General features: G+C 39.5%; 1 protein-coding gene across 1 annotated transcript in view; it reads left to right on the top strand.

Annotated features, from left to right (window-relative positions):
• TEX14 (testis expressed 14, intercellular bridge forming factor) overlaps nt 1–16,051 on the top strand; it is a gene marked incomplete at its 5' end in the record, with an annotated part of 62,033 nt that overhangs the window by 23,964 nt on the left and 22,018 nt on the right. The window contains 8 exons of the mRNA XM_081271747.1: nt 2,587–3,497; nt 4,938–5,041; nt 7,732–7,857; nt 8,061–8,149; nt 9,143–9,424; nt 11,055–11,155; nt 12,293–12,412; nt 13,943–14,009. Of these exons, the coding sequence (XP_081127873.1) occupies nt 2,587–3,497; nt 4,938–5,041; nt 7,732–7,857; nt 8,061–8,149; nt 9,143–9,424; nt 11,055–11,155; nt 12,293–12,412; nt 13,943–14,009 (1,800 nt within the window). The remainder of the gene's footprint in view (nt 1–2,586; nt 3,498–4,937; nt 5,042–7,731; nt 7,858–8,060; nt 8,150–9,142; nt 9,425–11,054; nt 11,156–12,292; nt 12,413–13,942; nt 14,010–16,051) is intronic.

Genomic DNA, 16,051 nt, shown 5'->3' on the forward strand with positions numbered 1-16,051 from the left:
AATAATGTTTATTTCTAGCATGATTACATTTAAGAATTATCTAGTTGCTTCACAAATAAAAATGATTTTTTTTGTGGTATTAGGGATTCAACTCAGGAGTGCTCTATCACTGAACTACATTCCAAACCCTTTTTATTTTATTTATTTTTATTTTTTAGTTGTAGATGGACACAATACCTTTATTTTATTTATTTATTTTTATGTGGTGCTGAGGATCAAACCCAGTGCCTCCTGTGTGCCGGGCAAGCCCTCCAACACTGAGCTATAACACCAGCCCCTTTTTACTTTTTATTTTGAGACAGGGCTCTCTTAAGTTGCCCAGGCTGGCCTCAAACTTACAATTCTTCTGCTTCAGTCTCCTGAGTAGCTGGAATCACAGGAGTGTGCCATCATGCCCAGCTGAAAAATAATTTTTAAATTTAAAGCTATTGTCTCCTAACTAACCTGGAATGGTGGCCTGTGCTTATTATCCCAGCTACTCGGGAGGTTGAGGCAGGAGGACTGCTTGAATCTAAGGGTTTGAGGCCACCCTGCACAACATTGTGAGACTTCATCTCAAAAAATCAAAACAAGATGGGCATGGTGGTGCACGCCTGTAATTCCAGGGGCTTGGGAGGCTGAGGCAGGAGGATCACGAGTTCAAAGCCAGCCTCAGCAAAAGCAAGGCGCTAAGCAACTCAGTGAGACGCTGTCTCTAAATAAAATGCAAAATGGAGCTGGGGATGTGGCTCAATGGTTGAGTGCCCCTGAGTTCAATCCCTAGTACAAAACAAAACAAAAAAACTACTATCTCTGCATTATAGAAAATTTAGAATAGTGTAAAGAAGAAAAATTTAGTAATATTTTAATTCTACCACTTGGAAATAGTTTGTTAACATTTTGGTCTTTCCTTAAAACCTTTTTCCTACTTTATTTCTTTTTAGTACATTTGGAAAGCAGTACAGATAAGAAAACTAAGGTTTAGGGAGGTTGTGACTTGCTCAGGGTTACAGAAGTTATTGTAGAACCTAGGCCTTCTAATTCCAAAGTCAGTTGAATTCTCTTGACAGGACTGGAGACCTTTAGAGTGGCCCCTCAAATTCTCATTATTTCTGTTCTTCATTCCACTTACTTCAAGCTTACAACAAGGATGATATGCAGTCAGCTCTGGCATTATTTTTTGGAGTTGAGTTGTTTTTTGGAGTTATTTATCCTTCCCATGAGAACCATGTCTCAACTGCTTTTTATTAGATGCTCACCAAGAGCATAATTCTAGCAGGGTGTGGTGGCATGTGTCTGTAATCCCAGTAATCAGAAAGCTGAGACAGGAGGATTGCTTGAGATCAAGGAGTTCTAAGATAATGTGGGTGATATACTGAGACCTCGTCTCAAAAAAAAAGTACCGAGCATATAGCTCTGACTCACATAAATAGTCACATGCTTTTGTATATAAAGAAAGCTGAAGCCAGGTGCTGTGGCACATGCCCATAATCCCAGTGGCTATGGAGCCTGAGGCAGGGGGATCATGAATTCAAAGCCAGCCTCAGTAATTTAGCATGACCCTGTCTATAAATAAAACATATAAATAAAATGATAAAGGCTGGGTATGTTGGCAAAAGGATCAGAGGTTCAAAGCCAGCCTCAGCAACAGCTAGGTGCTAAGCGACTAAGTGAGACCCTGTCTCTAAATAAAATACAAAATAGAGCTAGCGATGTGACTCAGTGGTCAAGTGCCCTTGAGTTCAATCCCTAGTACCAAATATATATATATAGTGTTAGGGATTTGGCTCTGTGGTTAAGCATCTTTGGTTTGCTCAGTCCCTGGTACCAAAAAAAAAAAAAAAGAAAGAAAGAAAGAAGGTTTAGTATAGTCCTTGTAATCCAGGGGTGTATAATTTTGTATTTCTTGACATTTAAACACATTTTATTTTGTTTTTGATTCTGGCGATACAGCCCAGGGGTGCTTTACCATTTATCTACATTCCCAACATTTTTTATTTTCTATTGGAGACAGATCCTTACCAAGTTTCTGAAATTGACCTTGAATTTGTGATCCTCCTGCCTCAGTCTCCCAAGCTGATTATGATAGGTCTGTACTACTGCACCCAGCCAGTTAAACACATTTTGAGCACATTATAAATGAAGTTCGGAACATTTCTTTTAGGATTTGGCATCCCATCCTTATCCCTTTTTATTTATTTATTTATTTATTTATTATTTATTTATGAGATAGTGTCTTGCTAAGTTGCTTATGGCCTTGCTAAATTGCTAAAGTGGGCTTTGAACTTGCAATCCTCCTGCCTCAGCCTCCAAAGCCACTAGAATTATAGGCATGTGCTACTATGCCTGGTTCATTTCTATATTCTTATGCCTCTTAAGCAATAGCTAAGTCTTGGTACAAAGGATTGAACTCAGGAGTGCTCTACCACTGAACTCTATTTCCAGCCCTTTATTGAGAAAGAGTTTTACTAAAGTGCTCAGCTGCCCTCAAACTTGGTGATCATCCTGTTTTAGCTTCTGGATTAGCTGGGATTACAGGCGTACATCATCACACCTGGATGAATGTGATCCCTTTAATCAGTTGCATATTACTCCTCTTTTCCACAGGCAGTCAGCCACATTCACCAAGGGGTCACTTTTCTCCCACCGCAAAGGTAACATTAGCTCCTCAGATCCCTGATTCAAGTCTGATGGCCCAGGAATCTCAGAATCCAGGTACTCCTTTTCCAGCTCCTCCATTTATGGCAGAAGAGATCCACAACCCCCGAACAAGTCAGGAAAGCCTCTGTAGCTTCGAAATCAATGAGATCTACTCAGGCTGTTTACATTTGGGGGATGACAGAGAGGAGGAGCACCCAGGAACTGCTTCATCTCTTGAGGGGTATAGACCAAACCTGGTAGGTGAACTGCAGTCTGTGGAAGAAGAGTTAGAGAAGATGGAGAGAGAGGCTTACTTTTGTGATGAAGATGAGAGCTCTTCAGAAGTTGACACAGAGCTCTCCTTTGGGTACTGGCAAAATGGTTCACTTGCTTCACTCAGCCTACCTGAGCCAACCAGAGAAGCCAAGGGCAAAGTGAGAAGCAGGTCCATGACTGAGGAGTACATCAGTAAGTGTGTGCTGAATCTGAAGATTTCACAGACGTTAATGCACCAGAATGCTGATTTGCTGAGGAACACCCAGCAGAAAATAGATGAACTTGAGTTGTTAGAGAATGAGCAGGAAACATGCAGGTCTTCATGGGCTACTTCAAGAGAGTTTTCAGACACCTATGACTCACCTTCAGCCCTGGGCCCCCCAGCTTTGAGTTATATTCCTCCTGTCATGCAGCTCTCATGGAGTCCCAAGTCAGACACCAGTGGCAATTGCCCAACCCTGGCAAGGTCTCCAAGAACAGTGAAAGGCTTTGGAGGGGGACATTTGGGCAAAAAACCCAAGAAAAGAAGTGACTGTGGCTGGCAGTCTTTGACCCAAGTATCTGAAGAAAGCACTGGGGAACAGCCAGAGACCAGCCAACAGGTAAATCAGAGTGGGAGGAAGGGTCAGCCTTAGATCCAGGATCAACTTTGCCCCTGACTTATGTGCAGGAAATGACATATAAAAGCACCAACTAGTAGAGGCTTTATTTCAGGTGGAATTACAGGTGTGCGCCTCCATGCCCAGCTTCCCAGCCCTTTTAAAATGTTTTATTTTGAGACAGTATCTTGCTAAGTTGTTGGGTCTCGCTAGGTTGCTGAGGTTGGCTTGAACTTGCAATCCTTCTGCCTCAGCCTCCCAAGTCACTGGAATTACAGGTGTATACTACCGTGCTCATCCTTTGTGACCACTTTTGATGTCTCCTCTCACTTTTATGTGTCTTGCTGCCATCTCCAACTCCCACTTTTGTTGCTTTGATTTTCAGTAAGCTAGGAAATTAAGTTTGTTGAGATTATGCTAAAGTTTGGAAAAGCATGTCCAAAAATCTCTCCTTTAAAAAATTTTTTTTTCATTTGTTGATGGACCTTTATTTTATTTATTTATATGTGGTACTGAGAATTGAACCCAGTGCCTCAACATATGCTAGGCAAGCGCTCTACCACTGAGCTACAATCCCAGCCTCCAAAATCTCTCTTTTGAATGAAGGACATAAACTTTGTTTCTTCTGCTACTTCCAAAGTATCATAGCCTTTATTTTTTAATTTCATAAGATCCCCACTGGTAGGAATTAATGGTCCCTGTTTTACGGATGAGGAAACTGAAGTACAGGATTCTCTCAGATTAGTCTTGAGTGAAGCTTGGATTCATGCCCAAGCCCAGGGTTGCTACCACAAAGATCTGCTGCCTTCATGAGCAGACAAAATAGAAATTAAAAATACACTTTACTGGGCTGGGGTTGTAGCTAAGTGGTAGAGTGCTCGCCTAGCATGCACAAGGCACTGGTTCGAACCTGAGCACTACATAAATGTAAAATAAAGATATTGTGTCCACCTGAAATTTAAAAATAAATAAATATTTTAAAAAATACACTTTACTGCTGGATTACATGGCACACGCATGTAATCCCAGGGGCTCAGGAGGCTGAGGCAGAGGATCACAAGTTCAAAGCCAGCCTCAGCAAAAGTGAGGCGCTAAGCAACTGTCTCTAAGTAAAATACAAAATAGGGCTGGGATATAGCTCTGTGGTTGAGGTTCAATCCCCACCTCCCCCCTGCCCGCAAAAAAAAAAAAAAAAAAAAAAAAATCACTTTCCTGAGCATTTTCCATTTGTATTCGGTATGGACTGGGTTCTTGGAGTCCAACATTTCTAGATAAAGTCCTCCAACTAAGAGAAAGATTACTAGATAAGAAACACAGAAAAAGAAATCATCATGGTGGGTCTGGTAATTTCTACACATTTAGAAAGAATGGCTTTGAATGGTGGTGAAAGCGAAGAGAATTCCCTCATCAAAGCACTGAAATATATATTTATTGCTTTGTAAGCTGCCAACTGTTTGTGGCCCTGGAAAACAGAACACAGATGAGCAATCTCAGACCACTCAAGGAGCCAAGGACAGTTTGGAAAGAAGCAGGAACCAAAATAGTAGGTGGGTCAATATTTTATTTTTCTTTGTGTCACTATGTCTTTAGATTCATGTGGCCTTTGAGGCCACTTACTGATCTTCATATTTTTAGTGACAAAGAGGTTGTGAGTAATGAAGAAGAGTAATTCAAAAACAGATTTTGGTATGTTCTCTCTACCAAGAGAGTTTAAAGAGTAGCATAATGGAAACTTACAGGATATATCACAGGCAAAGTGGCTGGCAAGTTAATCAGAACTCATCAGTTGTCAAAAGCAAAGCATCAGTCTCAACAGCTTATCAAGGCTCTAAGCAACACAGTGAGACCCTGTCTCTAAATAAAATACAAAAAAGGGCTGGGGATGTGGCTCAGTGGTAGAGCACCTCTGAATAATTTCCCCATGCCAAAGAAAGAGAGAGAAAGAGAGAAAGAAAGAAAAGGCAGATATTTCACTCACCAGTGCTTCAGAAATCAAACTAATCAGAAAACTGCATTGTTGGTTGTTTAAAGTATGTGTTGCTAAATATCACTGTTACCCTGGGGTGTCTGATTTCAAGCCATATCAATGAAGTGAATTGGTTGGATTTTTTTTTTTTTTTTTTTTTTTTGGAACTGGAGAAGTGAACACAGGATTTCACACATGTGAAGCAAACACTTTACCATTGAGCTACATTCCAGCCCAGTGAAGTGAATTGGCTTTCTCACAGATAATTCGTAGGAGAATATATAAGGGGTATTATTATTTTTTACTATTAGTTGTTGTTTTGCAGTACTGGGAATTGAACCAGGAACACTCTACCGCTGAGCTATATTCCCAGCTCTCTAACCTGCCTCCTTTTTTTTTTGAGACAGGTTGCCCAGTCTGGCTTCAGTCTTGATCCTCTGGCCTCAGTCTCCTGAGTTACTGGAATAATAGGCACATATAGGGAATTACCAGAGAAGAAATAAATATGTTTTCTTTTTGTGTGTATGGTGCTGGGACCTCACACTTTCTAGGAAATTGCCCGCCCACTGCACTAAACCCTTATCCCCACATGTGTTTGTTTTTATAATTTTTAAACTAAAAAGAAATTGACAGATAACACTGTTACCATATACAGCATAATTTGTGTGATTGGGGGAGGGGGGCTGGAAATTGGACCCAAGGCCTTATGCCTGCTATGAAAGCACTTTACTTTTGAGCTATATCCCTAGCCCCAACATGCTGTTTTGAGGTATATATTCATTGTAGAATGGTTAAATCTAGGTAATTATCAATTAAATTCCTCACATAACTTATCATTTTTGTGGTAAGAGCACATAATATTCCAATTATACTCTCCCATTATACATTTTTGAAGAATATATCATCATTAACTGTAGTTATCCTGCTATACAACAGATCTCTCTCTCTCTTTTTTTTTTTTTTTTGTACTGGGGATTAAGCCCAGGGTATTCCACTAGTGAGTTGCATCTCCAGCCCTTTTTATTTTGTACTTCGAGATAGGATCTCTCTGAGTTTCTCAAACTACCCTTGAACTTCTAATCCTCTTGCCTCACTCTCCCAAGTAGCAGGGATCATAGGTATTTGCCACCATGCCCAGTAGATCTCCTATAATTTATTTCTTCCATAAAACTATAATTATATATCTTTTGGCCAACCATTTTCTTCCCCCCCCTCCCCTTTGCCTCTAACAGCCCCAATCTCTGGTAACCACCATTTTACGCATTCTACTACTTCTATGAGATCAATTTCATTCATTTATTTATTTACTTATTTATTTTTACTACTGAGAATTGAATCCAGGGCCTCACATGTGCCGGGCAAGTGCTCTACCACTGAGGTACACCCCAGCCCTTTTTAAAATGTGAAAAAAATTTGAGACAGTATGTTGCACAGGTTGGTCTTCAATTTGTAGTCCTCCTTCCTCAGACCTCCCTAGAAGCTGGGAGTGCACCAGGTGTGCACTACAGCACCTCGATGTTTTTTAAAATGGTAAACTTGTTTTTGAAATTGTTGGCTATCCCCCATTGTAGATTTTTAGGTTGTTTAATATTTTTTATGTAGGAACAAGGACACAGTGACTTGCAAATAAATTTTTTTTTCTGCATTTTGGATTATGTCCTCAGGATAGATTTCCAGAAGCAGAACTACTAGGTCAAAGAGTTTGAATATTTTGAAGATTCTTGATAGTTGTTGCCAAAAAGTTCTTTAAATAAGCTGATCAGAGCTGATTTCTCCACCTTCTGGTCTACCTGGAGTGTATACATTCTGGACAATGGGGAATTTAGATCACACATTTTTGAAGTTAGATTAATAGATGATAAAATGTATACAGTCATTTTGCATATTAGGAAGTTTCATCTAGAGAGACTGACATTGGCCAGTCTGACAACTGACCCAGCAAAGTCAGGGTTCAGAACTTGGTGAGACTAAACTGAGGGTGTTGGATTCTTCTTCAGGATCTTTGCAAATGTTGTTGGTTGTGCTATCACTGATGTAGAGATGGGCCTGTTACTGAAGAATTCTGTGGAAGGGTAGAAGTAGAACTGTTACCTGGGCTATCACCTATGGTTATATGAGGGGTGGATGGACTCTGTGTGGTGAAATTGTTTCAATTGTGGGTTTCTTCTGTTTCTGAAAATTACCCAAGAGCATTTTTAGAATCATGAAATCTGTACTTGGAAACTGAAAAAAAATATAGAGATCTTCTAGCCCAATCCTTTCATTTTCCAGCCAGGGAAGGCCTAGAGATACCAGTGAGCGAGCCCAAGTCACACAGCTAAGTAGTATACTCTTTCCGGAGTCAAGCCACTCAAAAAGACCTGCTGGGTCACCCAGCCTTCGCCAGGGCTTTGCAAGGTAAGGAAACTTGCAGTCTGAACTCTGGGAGTCCTGTGCCCTCTGGTGGTAATAAGGAGTCAGTGCTGTTTTAGGAATAGCTGCTGAAGTAGGGGACAGGTCTGAGTAGACTAGTGGGCTTTGAGTTCTGTCAAGAACTTGAACAAATGTTTTTGTGTCCACCCTTTTTCCCATTCCCTCCCTCCAATACCTATGTAATTTAGGACCAGTGTAGAAGGTGTGTCTTCTGAAATCTATAATACAAAGTCAAGAAATAATGAAGATGATGGAGAGATACACATAAAATGGAAAAGTAAGTATGAATTCATGGGTTTTGTTAGGCAAAATTAAATTTTAAATATATTTCTCATCTTACTGATATTTCTAAGTACACAGGCTGTATTTCACTGTTTCAAGCCACAGCAAAGTCCTCCCATATTTTTCTTCTGAGATCTTTCCATTTTAAAAGCAAGACCCTTCTGGCTACAGAATATCAAAGGGAAATGATTTTTTATTTTTAGATTTTGTAGGAAATATTTATATGTATATAGATGTGTATAAGTTAACATGTGTAATAAAACAATATACAATATGTATATTTAATATGTAAACACCCTTGAAATGAAGATCATATAGTGTTGCTCTCACACATCCAGTACATTATCCTTCTGTAAACCAGTTTTAAAAGGATATGTCTGGGTTTCTTTTGATTTTTTGCTTTAAATATTTATTTTTTAGTTGTGGTTGTACACAATATCTTTATTTTATTTATTTATTTTTATGTGGTGCTGAGGATCAAACCCAGGGCCTCGAACATGCTAGGTGAGCACTCTACTGCTAAGCCAGAACCCCAGCCCCCCCATATGCCTGTTTTTTTAATACTAGTACTAAGTGACATGAACAGAAGTGTAGAACATTTGAAATGAAAACACATATAATCTCACTATAGTCTACAAAGGCTAAACAAACTCAAATAGAATCCTTTTCATTAATTACTATGGGCTGGGAATTTCAGATGTCATTTTTCTTGTTAAATTAGTGGGAGGGTCCATTTACAAGTTTTCTGTTGCCATCTACTCTGGAATTCAACAACAAGGGTGTTGTTTAGGCTAACCAACTGAAATTCCCTTCCCTTGCTCTGTCATTTGTTTTCCCTTTAAGCCAAACAGGGCAAGAGAAGATAATAACTGTAGAAAGGCAATCATTATTACAATATGAGCTATAGTAGTATTATACATTAAAGATGAAGGCTTTTATTTACAATGTTCATAGTGATGTTTTAAATACTGGTTTCTTTTGTGCCCAGTGGAAGTGAAAGAAATGGCAGAGAAAGCAGCTACTGGGCAGCTCACAGTACCTCCTTGGCATCCTCAAAGTAGTTTGACTTTAAACAGTGAAGCTGAAAATCAGCCTGCTCCTTTGATGCAGCCCCCAGTTAAGGACCCTCAAAACATGGACTGGAAGCAAGTTGTAGTGTATCACAGAGAAAATGATGAGCTAGGAGGAAATGTCAAATTTGGAAAAATGGACAGTAGTGGCTGTGACAGTGACAAGCACAGCAAACAGCCTGAGCCTCAAAGATTCACCAGTAAGTTTGGTTGGGGGAATTGTGTTAGGTAAACTCTATCAAGTTATCTGCTCTCAGAAATAAGTAAACCTGGCATATTTCTTTTGATTCATACTCTTTCCTTTCTTACCTTTCTGGGAAACTTGAATTCCAAAGAAAAGCAGCAGACCCCTTACACCGCACTGTGCTTCACACAAAGTTATCCAGAGATGCATAAGTTTTTTTTTTTTTTTATACCAGGGATCCCCAGACCTTTTTATTTTTGAGACAAGGTTTCACTAAGTTGCTTAGGGCCTCACTAAGTTGCTGTGGCTGGCCTTTAACTGCCTCAGCCTTCTAAGCCTCTGGGATTAGAGGCGTGAGCCGCTAAGCCTGGTTCTTAAGTTTTTCTATTACTGAAACAAGATTCCTTTGTCCAAAGGAAGTAAAATAATCTTCATTTACTGACTCTGGTCCTGGAGGTAATCTAGCAAGTAACTGAACCTTCCTTACCTGAGGGAGGAGGTAGACCACGGCTTCCTACTGCTCATTTCTTTGCTTTTTTGGGGGGAGGATACTGGTGATTGAACCCAGAGGTGCTACACTGAGCTACATTCCCAGCTCTTTTTATTTTTATTTTTTTTATTTTGAGATGGTCTTGCTGAGTTGCATAGGGCCTTGCTAAATTGCTGAGACTGGCTTTGAACCTTCTATTTTCCTGCCTCAACCTCCCAAATTGCCAGGATTACAGGTGTGTGCTATTATGCCCAGCCTTTGTCTTTTATTCTAAGCTAGAAATAAATCCAGAGGAACCTAGCAATAAGCGACATTTACTGTCATTAGTTAATAGATTTACAGGTTAAAAATGATAACTGTATTTCCACTTGGTAATCTGCTTACAATCAGGACATGAGATATTATTTCACAGTTGTGAGTTAAAAACACCTGAAATTACAGATGTGATTCTGCAATCTGTATTTGGGGTAAAAATGGGAGTTCAAAACCCAATTGAGTCAGATGTATGAAAGATGATATATCATGAGCTCTGTAATGTTTTGAACAATCAATAAAAAAAACACCTGAAATTACCATTGCTGGACGCAGTGGCACATACCTGTAATTCCAGCAGTTCGGGAGACTGAGGCAGGAGGATTGCAAGTTTGAGACCAGCCTCAGCAATGTAGCGAGGCCCTAAAGCAACTTAGGGAGATCTTATCTGAAAATTTTAAAAGAGTCAGGGACGTAGCTCAGTAATAAAGTGCCCCTGGGCTCAATCCCCAGTACTGATAGATATAGATAGATAGATAAGGCTCGATTGTGTGTGTGTGTGTGTGTGTGTGTGTGTCTTTTTTTCTTTTTTTTTTTTTTCACAGTGCTGGAGGTTGAACCCAGGACCTCATATTGCTAAGCAAGCACTGTACACTGAGCCACATCCTTAGTCCCAAGTATCACTCTTGAATTTTTGGGCAAAAGGTTGGATAATCCAGGGCTGCATTTTTTGGGCCAGGCTAAACTAACAGTGTCTGCTCTCTACAACGAAGCTAACATATGGGATATGGACACCCTTGGCAGAATACTTGTGTGTCTCTTCTTTCACACTATCTTTTATCCCTTTAATGTTATCTGAATATCACTACATGACCATGACCTTGATTGTGAATATAATCATTAGGTATCAGGCACCTGTCCCCCAGAAAAAATGAGCAGCCAGAGCATAGTGAATCCTTTCAAGCAAGTTCTGATGCATCTGTGGCAGTTGAGAAATCCTACAGTGTAAGTAATATTGTCTGGAGAACCAAGTTGAGCCCAAAGACCTAATATAGTAGAGCAAAGTTGTCATTACATATTATGACACCAAAATAATATCTATAGAAGTTAGAGATAGAGGGGCTGGGGATATAACTCAGTTGGTAGAATGCTTGCCTCACATGCACAAGGCCCTGAGTTCAATCCCCAGTACTACAAAAAAAAAAAAAAATAGGGCCATGACTGTTTATAGAATATAGAGAGCAATTGATAATGACACATATAAAAATACAGTAGTGATAAAATGTAAAGTCTTTTGAAGAATCCAGTACAGCATTGTATTTAATCATATTGTACAGAGCACTCAGGAAAATTTGTTCTTTCTCTCATGTGAGAACTGGAAGCGCATGTTACATTGAGCTGAACAAGCAGGTCAAGGAAGGAGCTTCCCTGTAGTATGGGAGAGACTAGGCTTATCTGAGAAATTTCAATGTGACAACTATTAAGTGTACTAGGAGGGAAAGGGTGCAGCAAAAGCAGTGTCCAAGGAAATAAGTCACAAAATGTCTGCAAAGAGATGTCTGAAGGTAGGGAAAAGAAAGTTGTCTGATGCTGTGGTAGTCAGGGCTTCAATGTAGCAAAATAAGCAGAAAAAGGAAGGGTAGAATGGATATGCTCTATACTTTTTAATATTTGGATTTTATTTTTTATTATTGAGATTGCATTGTTGTTCCAAAAGTCATGCTCATTCTCTTGCCTCTAAACTGTAATACCTGAATGACTTCCAAGTACTAAGGAGCCTCAGTCTCCTCATGTGTACCATGATGCCAACATGCAGACCATTTCTGTGCCTTTGAGGGATCAGGGTGTTTAAATTCGATCTTCAGCTTGAGTTGTCAAAGAATTTTGAGCATTGTTTCCCTAATCTGCACCCATTCTGCATATTAGATGCTGAGACTCAGGAATATTGTTCTTCCATACTTACTCTCAGCAGTTCATAACCACCTTTTCCCATCACAAAGGAAGGCAGAGTACTCGAGTTAAGTGCATGAGCTGACTGCTGGGTAGTTTTAGATGACCTTTTTTTTAACACTGTGTTTTGCTGTAAAGACATTTGCTTATAATAAATAGCGACTTAAAAGTGATTTCCTGTATTATTAATAGGACCAATCTGTACAATCAACTTGTTCACCAGAATCTTCTGAAGACATAACAGATGAATTTTTAACTCCAGAATATGAGTATTTTTACTCCTCTACTGTTCAAGAAAACTTAGCTCTAGAGGTAAAAATCACATTCAGGGTAAAGTATGTTTTCAAGTTTTTCTTTTGCTTTGTTCCTTTTAAATCATTTTTATTGGGTTGGGGTTGTGGCTCAGTGGTAGAGTGCTTGCCTAGCACGTGTAGGCCCTGGGTTCGATTCTCAGCACTGCATATAAATAAATAAGGACTATTGACAACTAAAAAATCTTTTTTTTTTAAAAAATAGATCATTTTAATTAAGAAAACTAGTTTACACATAGACGTATCCAATGCCCACTTACTATTGTTTGCATACATGATTTTAAAATTTTGAAAAATAAGAGTTTTTAAAATGAAAAGTCATATGCAATTTCTCCCCCAAATTAAGGTATCTGCATCTGTACAGCACTTTGTACTTTTTTCTAAATACTTTCTTTCATTCATGGTGTCTGATTCACGTGTTTTTTTCCATGGGGAAAAGAACAAGGTTGTCATTCTTCTCTGCGAAGAACTGGTGGCTTGCAGATGTAGGTAATTAAACCCAGTTTGCCAAGCTTTAGTGGCAGGAGAACCAGGACAGAAGAAAGCATTCAGCAAAAAACATGAGACTGTTCAGTACTCTGGTTTTCTTGGGAGTCTGCTAGCTTTTGCATGAACCTGCTTGTACAGAGTATTTTCACTTGTAAAATGAAATTAATTGGATTCTTTTATTACTTATATGATTTCTTCCCCATCTCTCCCCAATCTCTGCCACTGTTTTGGAAAATCTTTTTATCAATATGAAAGGTGGGGTGGAGGAAAGGAAAGTCACAGCATTTGACTGACAAGAAGAATTCAGAATGCATCAAAAGTATAATTATTACATGGGCTGGGGTTGTAGCTCAGTGGTAGAGTGCTTGCTTAGCATGTGTGAGGCACTGGGTTCGATTCTTAGCATAACATAAATAATTAAACTAAAGGTCCATTGACAACAACAACAACATTTTAGAAAGTATAATTATCACTTGTTTCCACTTCTGAAAACCCGGAACAGTTTTCCCTTATTAACAATCCTTTAAGTATTCTTTATTAACTGTGCATAGACTGAGATGTTAATAAATCTTTAGTAAAAATATTTTTAAAACATACACACTCGTGTAGGATACACATAGCACACATACATGTCCTCTCTTCTAATTTGTTGGGAGATTGGGATGAGCAGGAGAGAGTGATATAAATGAAGTCACAAAATTCCTCTTCACTATAGGAGATGGAGGGATGGCTTGTTGCTGAGAGAAATACCAAAAATAAATAATGTCTGTGAAGCAGGTTTGTTCTTTTCCTATAAAAGATGTAGGGACTTTAGGATCAAGAGGGCTATGGTAAAGCACTTGCCTACCATGTGTAAGGGCTTGAGTGCCACAAAAGAAAAAAAAGAAAAAGAAATCAAAGTCAGAAAGAACAGTATGCCCTGCCCAATGGAACTCTTACCCAGCTTCAATAATTTTCAATAATTTTTCAGTTCCTTCTGAAATTTTTTATATTTATGCCTCAATTGAATCTTCTTTCTTTACTCTTCTTTTATTCTTTGTAGACCTCAAGTCCCATAGAAAAGGACTTTGAAGAAATACAAGGTGCCTTTGCCCAACCTCCAGTCTGTGGTAAGCCCTAGGGCAGATTCATTTGATAGCCATTCGCCTTTGCTTTCTTTTGGATCATGGATATGCAGAGCTGGAAGTGACCTTAGAGATAACTTCATCAAGACCATTTTGCAGATGAAGAAAACAAGGCACAGTGATCTCCCCTTATTAGATTGACTCCTCTGCTCCTCACCAGCCTAATGTTATTTATACTTCCCCTTGTATTTTTATAAATACACTGTAGTACTTGCTACTCCTTGCCCCATTACCACCACACACACTCTTTTTCACTAGATTTTAAGATCCTTGGTGACACACAGAAAGTACTGTTATTTTTGCTGAGCAACCTGAAGGATTTGCTCAAGCCACAGAGCTAGTTATTGATACAAAAAAACCCGGGAATTTTGGTTTTCATGTTTTTCTCTAGAAGGCAGTTTCATCTTCATTTCTCTTTGCTTGCTTAACATCTTAGCATAAAGTTAATAATAGCCAGCTGGGCACAGTATAATCCCAGTGACTTGGAAGGCTGAGCAGGAGGATCACAAGTTCAAGGCCAGATTCAGCAATTTGGGAAGGTATCTCAGGGTAGAGCACCCCTGGGTTCAGTCTCCAGTACCTCTGCCCCCATCCCCCTCCCAAATTAATAACAGCCAATAATGCAGATTCAACTCAACATCACCCCTTGGGAGGCTTTGGGTTCTCTGCAGCCAGGAGAGTGGCGCAAGACAAGGTAGAAATTAACTATTGGTACTGTTACAGACATTTAAAAATTTTAAGGTATGCAAGAATTTTTGTTTATTTCTTCCTTTTTTTTGTTTTTGCAGTACAGGGGATCAAACCTAGGGCCTCACCCATGCTAGTCAACCCTACCATTGAGCTACGTCCCCAGCCCTTTTAAAATTTTGAGACATGGTCTTGCTAAGTTACTGAGGCTGGCCTACCTCAGCTTCCTGAGTAGTTGAAATTATAGGTGTGTGCCACCATGCCAGGCTAAACATGTATTTTTAAACCAGAGTTATCCACCTAATGGGCTATGTAGATCTCCACAGTGGCATCTCAACCTTCTGAACCTGGACAGATGGGGGTACCTCACACCTACTGCACACTCCAGCTTCCAACCCTAACTTGATTCAAGCTCCTATCAGAGTCAGGAGCATTTTAAGAAGCTACAAGCTTTTATTTAAACAATTACATTCTCAGGATATGTATAAGAAAACCTCAGGGACTTGAGTCATTCACCTTTTCCTGCTGAAGCTTTACCCATGATCACTTTCTGTGGGCCTACTCTGAACATGCCCACTTGTATTTGGAGGAGAGTTGAGTAGCTTGGAGAAATAGAAAGGCAGACAGGTCAGAAAACCAGAGCCAATTTCATACAAACATCTGAAGTACATGTATTTTACTCCCTTCTTTCAGGCTTTTTGTACCCCCACCCTTAGGGCTCTGATATATTATCTCCTTCTTCACCAGGGAACAGGATGAGTACAGTGGGATGCATGTTAGATTATCACTTTTTTTTTTTTGTACAATACTAGGGATTGAGCCCAGGGCCTTCCACATAGTAGGCAAGCACTGTACCACAGAGGCACATCCCCAGCTCCACATGATAGGTTCTAAACTATTGTTCTGCCATCAATTTTTTTCTGCGTACCTTGAACAAGCCACTTCATCCCAGGGCCCCACTCTCCCCTAGTATAAAGGAGAGGGGATCAGACTTTTAAAAAATCTCTTAAGTTTTCTTTGGTTCTAGTTGTGCTTATTAGGAAATATTTTTTAAAAGTTTATGCTATCTACGTGTTTATCATTTTAAGAGAGTCACAGGAAGCTGGACACAGTGGTACATGCCTATAGTCCCAGCAACTTGAAGACTGAGGTAGGAGAATTGCAAGTTTGCAATTTAGCAAGACTCTGTCTCAAAAAATAAAAAGGACTAGGCATGCAGCTTAGAGGTAAAGCTCCCCTGGATTCCATCCCAAGTACAAAGGGTGGTGGGGGGAATGTTGAAGGAAGAAGAACCCCAATGTTTCTCTACTGGTGAGTGTTTTAGAGCTTCTTGGTATCTG

This window comes from Spermophilus citellus, assembly GCF_964194105.1.
Source record: "Spermophilus citellus genome assembly, chromosome: 17".
Lineage (NCBI taxonomy): Eukaryota > Metazoa > Chordata > Mammalia > Rodentia > Sciuridae > Spermophilus > Spermophilus citellus.